Below are 9,477 nucleotides of genomic sequence, written 5' to 3'. Positions count from 1 at the left end.
CGGCTTCCTACGTGACGGCGGCTGTGGGCAGCGGGGTACAATGCCACGAGGCAGCCTGGAGGGTCAGGGTAGGCAGGACATCGATGCAGTTTATTAAAATAAAGGAAACCTAAGCCTCATCTTGGAGAAGGCAATGGCACCCCACTCCAGTACTCTTGCCTGGAGAATCCCAGGGACGGGGGAGCCTGGTGGGCTGCCGTCTATGGGGTCGCACAGAGTCGGACACGACTGAAGTGACTTAGCACCAGCAGCAAGCCTCATCTTGTGATTAAAGAGCAAGTCAATCATGATCAGCTTACATTTAACTTATCACCTAGGCCATAGCTTGGCCATGTGTTTAACAAACTCTTGCTGATACATGGAAAATGGATACCTATTTTCAAAGGAGATGTCAGCCTTTGAAACAACGATGCTTTGTTGCTGTGGTTTCCAATAAAACCATGCTGCAGCACAAATTATAGCACCTTAACAAAACCATGAGACAAAGCAGCAGAGGGAACTGCGAGCTCGGATCCAGAGAAAGAGCCCGTTCACCTCCTGTGGTCCTCTTATGGTGATGTCATCAGTTGAATTGCTTATTATTCTAAGTTCTCATCTTTTTGGATACTGACTGAAATCCGGCAGCTCTAATGGCCAGGTAAAACTGATGACTTTGAAATAAGAATATATTACCTACTCTTGTATAATATGAATTTTAGTGAAAACTGCTTGAATGACGATTCTTTCAGAATGAGCCACACCTCCCTTCCAGTACCCCACCCTGAAATAGAAACAAACACACACACACATCTCACAACCATATTCACACTATTTTCTGAAAAGAGGTAGCTTGGGCTTTGTCAAGGCTAATAAACAGAGAGAGACTGTGCTCCCAGCCAACAGCTCAAACCATCGATTAAAGTAAAATTGAAGATGTTTTTGGAATCAGTGTACAGGCAGACACATCCTATTTACTTTAAAACCTGAAATACAACAACAGCTTCTTCACTGACCGTCTGCAGAGAGAAGCACTAGAAAATCTCTAGGGACAATTTATCCTCAGAGGCCTTGTTTTCCGAAATGCAAATGATTGACAATTGAGCTCAAATGGAAAAAAAAAATCAGGAAACGAGCAGCCTGAATTCTTTGGGATTCTAAAACAAGAGGTAATTTTGAAAGAAATGAAAATGGGTTTTAAATGTCCTTAAAATCTAAAGGAAAACACTGTATCAGCCTGTTCTTCGGTGTTCAGCCAAGAAAGCCAAGGTAGTGACATAACAGGAGGATGGTGAGAACAAGAAGCACCCCACTGCCGGCCCAGCCCAGCCAGAGGCCCAGGCCCAGGCGTGGCCAAGCACGGGTTAGCACAGCCAGGACACGGAGCTGTTGCTGCAGAGCACAGACTGCCTGGCCAGCTGCCCCGCCCAGGAGCACAGCACAGACAGGTGCACAGATCAGCAGCCTCACCTCCAGCATTGGCCTGGCGCTGTCGTGCACAGACAGAATGTGCGTCACCTTGTTCTTGCTCAACTGCTCTGCATCTCTGGCATCTGTCACAGAAGAAAGGGGGGGCATTTTAGTATTTTCTGCAAGTGAATACTCCTTAAGGAAAAAACACAAAATTACTTGCATATTTCTTTCTTAAAAATTCGTAATTGAATTGTGGTGCTTGAGAAGACTCTTGAGAGTCCCTTGGACTGCAAGGAGATCAACTCAATCAATCCTAAAGGAAATCAACCCTGAATATTCATTGGAAGGACTGATGCTGAAGCTGAAGCTCCAATACTTTGGCCACCTAACACAAAGAGCCGACTCATTGGAAAAGACCCTGATACTGGGAAAGATTGAGGGCAGGAGGGGAAGGGGACAACAGAGATGGCTGGATGGCATCACTGTCTCAATGGACATAAGTTTGAACAAACTCCAGGAGATAGCGAAGGACAGGGAAGCCTGGTGTCCTGCAGTCCATGGAGTTGCAAAGAGTTGGACACAACTTAGCGACTGAACAATAAAGGGAATCTAGAGTTATTGCTTTTAGGTATTCTGCAGATAACTCAGTTTATTTCTGACTGACAAGTCTTTTGATACAAAGTGGTCATATAAAACTTAAAAAGTATGTAGACTGATAAATATTATAATGATGATTATTGCTGTTTAAAGGAAATGAACCACTAAGTCATGTTGTAGCTGATGCTTATTAAGTTGCAGACCCTCACATTAGCTATTCACATGAAACATGGAAAAAGAAAGATATTTCAAATATTTTTAATTACCTCTTAATGATTAGGAATCTAAATTAAAATTAAATACAAAACAATCTTCTAAGATACAGGAACCTGCCAGAGACTAATCGACCTAATGTCAAACAGCAGGAATGGGACCAGATGCAGGTATGACGTGGTTTACGAATGCATCCACTTACGCTAAACTAAAAACGGGTACTTAATGGAAAGTCCAGACAAAGCAGTTCATAAGTCATCTGGCTATGAAATTATTTGCATGTGAAACTAAGGAGATACCAAATTATATTCCCTTCCTATGAACCCACCCAGAGAAGAAAGCCACGCGAATCCCCTCAAGCTGGAACTTCTGCTAATCTACAGAACAGGGTGCAGCAGGAGACAAGGAGGTCCATTCCCCCGGGACACGTTTTCTAAAGTGATACAGGGTAAGATGATTGAAAACCGAATGTCTGATCATTCTGTTTCTGGAGAATATTAACGCCATGAGAAAACACTCAGGATGTAGCATTAAACAGGGGAAAGGGGAAGCAGGCACCAAACTACAAATACAATATGAACTCAACTTGTAAAAACACATAAAGACGACAAACACAGAGGGGACGCTGTTGTCAGGAATCGGCCTAGACAGTGACCGTCTCGAAGAGACAGAACTACGTGTTAAGTTTCTTCTTTATCGTTTGTGTGTGTATATTCAATACAGATGGCTGTAAGAGTTCAACATGCCTAAGAACTACCCGGATTTTTTTACAAAGGCAGATTCCTGGGCTCCAACTTAGTTCAGGGTCTATGGCAGGGCCACATTCCGAATAAGCCTTAGTGAACAAGAGTAGAAACGAAGAAGCACCGTTCTAAAACATTCTACAATAAGCACATACCACGTTTATAGTCAGGAAAATAATCTTTAAAAGTGATATAAAAATGCTGGCTTTTATTTTGACTCTCTTAATTGCTCCAACCACCTCAAACAGCCTCTCAATCCATTACACGGGGACTCATCTAGCCACCCAGCTCCCAAGTACACCAAGTTGTGACCTAGGTGAGCCTTGAACTTGGCAGGAACTGGACTTATTTAGGGTCCACAGACAGGCATCCCCCACGTTTTAACTCAAATGTGATTTTCCAATCCCCACCAGGCTGTGCATTTTGGACAAGTAGTGGAACGGTCAAGCTGGAGCATTAGGCTCCCAGACAAGGTGAGGCAGCCAGCAGGAGGGGTGTTCAGAGCCGCTGGGCTGGGAGGGGCATGGGGAGGGTCTGCACAGTTGGAGGAGACACTGTGGGCCAGGATCTTCCAGATTCTGACTCCACCCAGGAACAAAGTTGGAAAATCAATAATTGTTTTGTTATTGTTCAGTTGCTAAGTCGTGTCCCACTCTTTGTGACCCCACGAACTGCAGCACACCAGGCTTCTCTGTCCATCACTATCTCCCTGAGTTTGCTCAAACTCATGTCCATAATAATTGTTTACATATATGTTCTTTTTTCCTTTTTGTAAAAAGCAATGTTATTGAGACAGAACAGCAGTGGATAAACAGACACAGAGGACAGGCCCAAGGACATGGGGGTGGAGAGGGAGAGATGTATGGAGAGATTGAGGTGGGGACTTACAGCACCTCATGCAAAACAGAGCCTATGGGAATCAGCTGCCTGACTCAGGAGACCCGAACAGGGGCTCTGTGACAATCTAGAGGGGTGGGACGGAGAGGGAGATGGAAGGGAGGTACAGGAGGGAGGGGACACTGATGACTGATTCTTGTTGATGTATGACCGAAAACAACAAAATTCTGTAAAGCAATTATCCTTCAATTTAAAAAATAAAGTGGAAAAAAAAGTGTTACTGAGATAATTCACCCTTTTAAAGTGTACAATTCAATGGTTTTCAGTATATTCAGAATTGTCTAACCATCACTACAACCTAAATTTAGAATATTTTCATCACCCCATGAATATACATTTGTAACACAGATTAAGGTAAACAACAACAAAAAAGGTGGTTTGAAGTCAAAATTACTTTGTTTTGAACATAACCACACTTGGTACCACACATCAGAAAAACTGACTGCTGTGCCCTTAAGAACACAGAAGTGGCTCCTGGAGACGCCCCTGCTCCTTCTGCTCCTCGCATTCCCAGTCCAGTCCGAGCCTTTCTATTCTGCGGTAGCGCCATCCGCACACACACACCGTAGGACAGCTCTTCCCACAAGCATGTGTCTGTCCACACGTGTGAGTGCACTACTGATGACGACATCCGTTCTTCAGGACTAGAAGCGGCTGGTGGGCGGCTGTCTACAGCCACGGGCACTATGGGGAGGAGCACACGCGCAGCTGGAACCCGCCTTGGGGGCTCAGCCCGCCCACCCGCATGCGCACAAGCTCTGCCTGAGCAGGGAGTCCTAGGAGAACTCAGTCCTCTGTTGCTCAAACCAAGGTCTGCCATCTGCAAGTGTGCTGGAACTGCTGGCAGAAGTCCTGAATTTGGTTGGTTTTCATTACAGTTTTTTGATTTGTAAAAATATTCACCCAGCAATTCTACATCCGAGAATTTATCCTAAATTCCATATTGTTTCCAAACTCAAAGACATTCCCCTCTTCCCACGAAACCATTAATAACAACTCATTAAATAACCATAAAGATGTCCATGCATTCCAGCCCAACTCGCCTACCTGCCACAAAGCACTCGCTGCTTTCTCAGAACAAAAAAGCTTACTAATTTAGGAACTCCAGGACTATTTTTAACACCTTCTAGCAGCGATGAGCAGCTGTCAGTCCAGTGTGCTCAGAATACTCTTTAAGGTCAATTAGCTGCCCTCTGAGCCCAGCGGGGAAGACGACATGAATATCAGGGCAGAGACGTCAGAGATTGTTTTAAGAGTCAATGTGAACCTGAACTTGCAGATTTACACAACCAGAAAACAGACAGGAGTGTGTTCCAGCTCGTGTGTCCAGAAAGGGCGGCGTGGTGAGGGGGGTCTCCCCACCAGCACGGCAGGCTCCTTCCTGCCTGTGTCCGGCCCATCCATGACAGCACACCTGCCCTCCCCCACACACGGGGGGTGGGGCCAGCCCCTTCCCCCTCCCCTCCCCTCCTCTCCCCTCCCTGCGCATTTTGCTCGGTGGCTTTCTACTCACCTTTGCAGCTACAGAGCATTTTGAGACAAATAAGCTAAAAATGAAAAGTCAACAGCTAATAGCATATCAGTAAATATCAAAGAAGTTGCAGAGAAATGTGTGACAAGAATAATCGGCTAGAGATGAAACTGCCACTTATTTTCCCCAGGTGACTAAAAAAATAGGTCTCTGAAAGTTTATTACTAACTAGAAAATAAAAGTGATGAAGATGATAAACAGGTTATATGGCTGCTAAGTGTGCCTTTTAGCCATCCTCTTTTGATAGTGAAACTCCAACATGTGTGCACAGTTAAATGAAGGTCAGAGGTCAAGGTGGACCCTGCAGGGCTCTCTACACCACTCTTTGAGCCATGGGCCAAGACGTCGAGGCACAAGGATAAGGCTGCCGGTGGTGTCCAGACCAGACTGCACACACTGAGTCCTCACCTCGACGCCGTCACGCATGAGAGCCTAAAGCTGAGCTTTAAAGAAGCAAGCTCACCACTGGCAAAAGACACCCGTGTCCTTCCACAGATGAAGGATAACACAGTGTGGCCCATCCACACACGGTTATTCAGTCTTAACAAGGAAGGAAATTACGACACAAGCACAGCAACGAAAGAACAACGTCAAGCTCCGTGAAGTCAGCCAGTCACAAGAGGACCACGGCCACATGAGCCTGCTCACACGAGGCCCCTGGCGCAGTCAGACTCGGAGACAAGCAGCAGGAGGGTGGTTTCCAAGGGCTGGGGTGCAGGGCAGGAAGTAGTGTCTAGTGGGGACAGAGACTCAGCTGGAAAGGAAAGCGTGCTGGGGATGGGTGGAGGTGATGGCTGCACAATAGCAAGAATGTACTTAATGCCCCTGAACTGCCGCTTAAAAAGGGTTAAACAGCATATTTAATAGTTTTTTGCATATTCTACCACAATAATGAAAAAAGAGAACTCACCTTTGAAGTTGCCAATATACAGGCCAGGCAGGATCTATGGGGAGACAGACCAGACAGAAGTGTTACAGGTTTCAGTCTGATGGCATTCGTCACAGAGGCTGGGCCCTCCCAAGGCCTGTGCCCACCACACCTACCTCCCAGCAGCTTCTCAGACAGACCAAAAGGTCTCCTTGTCTCCAGGCCTCACAGTGTTCACCACATTCTGAGTCCAGCCCCAAACCAGAGTCTCCACAGCCCGTCCTCCCGTCCTGCCTCCTGTCCCCCAGCCCCTCTGCTCCGGGCTCCAGCACCCGTCCGCCACCATCTGAGGACTTGCACCTGCTGTCCCTCCCCTCCTGCTCCCCATCCTTCCGGCCTCAGCTCCAACTCACAACCTGGGGAGGCCTGACCTGAGCCCGACACCCGTGCCTAGGGGGCTCCTGCTTCAGTGCCCCCATCCTCTGTGCTCCCCTCACATGAGGCTGTCGTGGGCATCACCAGGTGGAGGGCAGTCCCCTCTGCTGGGCTGCAGACCTAGAGCCCAGCCCAGGGCTTGGCCCATGATGACCATTCAGTAGAGAGTTGCTAAATGAGTGAGTGAACTGTCTAAACATGCAAGTTAAGAAGAACACACATTTACTCCAAAACATCTACTTCTTCTAAGGTTCTCAAGCCAGAATCAGATTTCTGGAAAGCCCCAGGGTTGACACAGAGATTCAGCAGATCTGAGATGAGAATGGGTGACTGCAGGTCACAGGTACCCCCCACCTTGCAGAATACGAAGCCAACCTCCGCCCTGCAATACTCTGTATGGAAACTCTGAAATCCAAATGCAGACAACCCCCGGGAAGCTACACCGCCGTTGTGATTTCCAAGTGTGCACAGCACACTGGCCGTGGTGACACTTCACTGCAAGCCCCGTGCCCTGGCGACACCCCCGTCAGCCACCACCAAACACTCCTCTTGGCCTGTCTGCTTCGCACTCCCTCTTCTCTCCACTCTCGGTAAGAAAGCTGAGAGCAAGGGCAGTAATGTTCATCAGCTGTGTGGATTCTTTCGAGCACTTTCCTGACACCCAGCTGCTGCTAAAAAGTGACTGCGGGGACCTACTAGGACACAGGCTCAGCGTCTGTGCTGGGAACCGTGGGACTAATTGACCAAGATGGGACACTCAGGAGAGTGAAAAGAGATTCTGTTAATAACCACTCCAGGACAAGAGGCAAAACCCAGAAGGGACGTGGGCACTGGGCCTTGTGGTCACTCTGGCTGACTCAACAAGCTGGGAGCCAAAACTGGCTTGGAAAGCACCCCAGGGGACTGAAGGCCTGGGTCTGTTGCCGCCTGAAGTCACAGACTGAGGCAGGCAGGATTCTCCCTGGAACCAGGAAATACAAAACTGTGTCTCAGAGGAAACCCCGGCATCCATTGCCAAGGAGATAAAGCACTCAGCAGGTCTCTCCTCAAACAGTTTGTGGAATTCTCCTGTGAGCAAGGGTGGAACAGATAGTTCACAATTCCTGTTCTAAAATGGAAGAACAATGCAAGCTCATCCAGGAGACAGCTCAAACTGCATTCCCTGGCAGCTCTTGCCTGTGTGGGGCTTTGTCATTTCCATCTCCAGTCCCCCAGGGCCTGTCCTGTCTTTATGAGACATTCGAGGGCAAAACCAGCACAGTTCTTTTCACTGATGGGGACAAAGACAGCCTCCCGGACCAAGCGTTGCTCAGGCTCCTTTGAGTCTCCACTGCAGGCCTGGTCCTTGGCCACACTTAGCAAAGAATCCTGCTAAGCCAGTTGTCAAGCATCCACCTGCTCTTAGTATCAGCCAAGCTCCTCTTCCTCCACCCCTGGCATCTAACCAAGTTCCGTCAGTGATCTTCCATCCATTCATCTGCCCCTGTTATACTGGGAGTGGAACCCCATCTCTCACTTGTAATGTCTTGAATAAAAATCTTCATTGTCATTTTTAATGTGTTGAAATTATTTTTCTTTCATAATATTGACCACGAAAGTCTCCCAATTCACACAGCTGACAGTTACGACAGACCACACCATAGTCGCAGAGCAGGTCTGCCTGCCCGGAGAAGGCAAGGGCACCCCACTCCAGTACTCTTGCCTGGAAAATCCCACAGACGGAGGAGCCTGGTAGGCTGCAGTCCATGGGGTCGCTGAGAGTTGGACACGACTGAGCGACTTCACTTTCACTTTTCACTTTCATGCACTGGAGAAGGAAATGGCAACCCACTCCAGTGTTCTTGCCTGGAGAATCCCAGGGACAGGGGAGCCTGGAAGGCTGCCGTCTACGGGGTCGCACAGAGTCGGACACGACTGAAGTGACTTAGCAGCAGCAGCAGGCATCCCGATGTAGGCCTTTCAACCCAGAAAAATGCACAAATGTAAATAAACTGCACAAATCTTCAAGCAAGTCACAGGGCAGCAAAGCCCTGCCCACCTGGGAAAGCAGCCCCACCAGCGCTGCAGGGACCACCAGGAGAGTCCGCCCTCCTCTGGGCATCACTCCTGCCTTGGTCAGCACTGGCTTCCACGCCTCCCTGGAATCCCAACCAGTCTGCTCCTCTGGAAGCCGTGGTGCAGGCCTTTGTCCAGCTCCCATCTGATCCACTGACACAACTTCTTAGAGATCCCCTACCTCTGGCTTTGTCCCCCAAAGGGCTCCTGAACCTGCCTTCAAGGTGCCAAGTTGACCATGTGACTCCAGATTAAACTCTTCCCAGGGCTCCAAATAGCTCTGGGAAATTAGATACCTCAACAAGAGCTGTCCTTCAGGGATGGAGGTTTCGATGCCTTTAGCCTCCGCCCCACAGCCCGAGGTGATGAGGCAGAGACACAAGTCAGGCTCCCCAGCTCCAGCACCTAGGTCTCATGGGAAACATCTCCATTTTCAAGCACTGTCAACTGTATATTTTTAAAAACCTTAAATACTGTGATAAATGACTATGACCCCTATACGCTGCCTGCATCATATCTGTGAATACGCTTTCTCTAAACCTGAGTGGTTGCTGCATGATCAGCAGATCACTACTTAGGTAAATGTCTCTTCAATGAATGAATGAACAACATGAGCCAGGTGGGAGGGGCCACGCAAAGAAGAGAGAGATGGAAAACCACTGTGGATGAGGCCTGAGAGATCCTGCTTTGCCCCTTTCTGCTCTGGGAAGGTCGGTGCCCAGGCCCAAACGACGGCAAGGATAAGAGGT

General features: G+C 48.2%; 1 protein-coding gene across 1 annotated transcript in view; it reads right to left on the bottom strand.

The window, feature by feature from the left end:
• Positions 1-6,626, bottom strand: part of DUSP22 (dual specificity phosphatase 22) — a 36,597-nt gene extending 29,971 nt beyond the window's left edge. Inside the window, exons 1-3 of the mRNA XM_010853011.1 lie at positions 6,468-6,626; positions 6,281-6,314; positions 1,447-1,529 (exon numbers count right to left, since the gene is read on the bottom strand). Of these exons, the coding sequence (XP_010851313.1) occupies positions 1,447-1,529; positions 6,281-6,314; positions 6,468-6,626 (276 nt within the window). The remainder of the gene's footprint in view (positions 1-1,446; positions 1,530-6,280; positions 6,315-6,467) is intronic.
• Between the last annotated feature and the right edge of the window lie 2,851 nt (positions 6,627-9,477).

This window comes from Bison bison, unplaced genomic scaffold, assembly GCF_000754665.1.
Source record: "Bison bison bison isolate TAMUID 2011002044 unplaced genomic scaffold, Bison_UMD1.0 scf7180017864321, whole genome shotgun sequence".
NCBI classification, from domain to species: Eukaryota; Metazoa; Chordata; class Mammalia; order Artiodactyla; family Bovidae; genus Bison; species Bison bison.
This window is presented reverse-complemented; position numbering and strand designations above follow the sequence as displayed.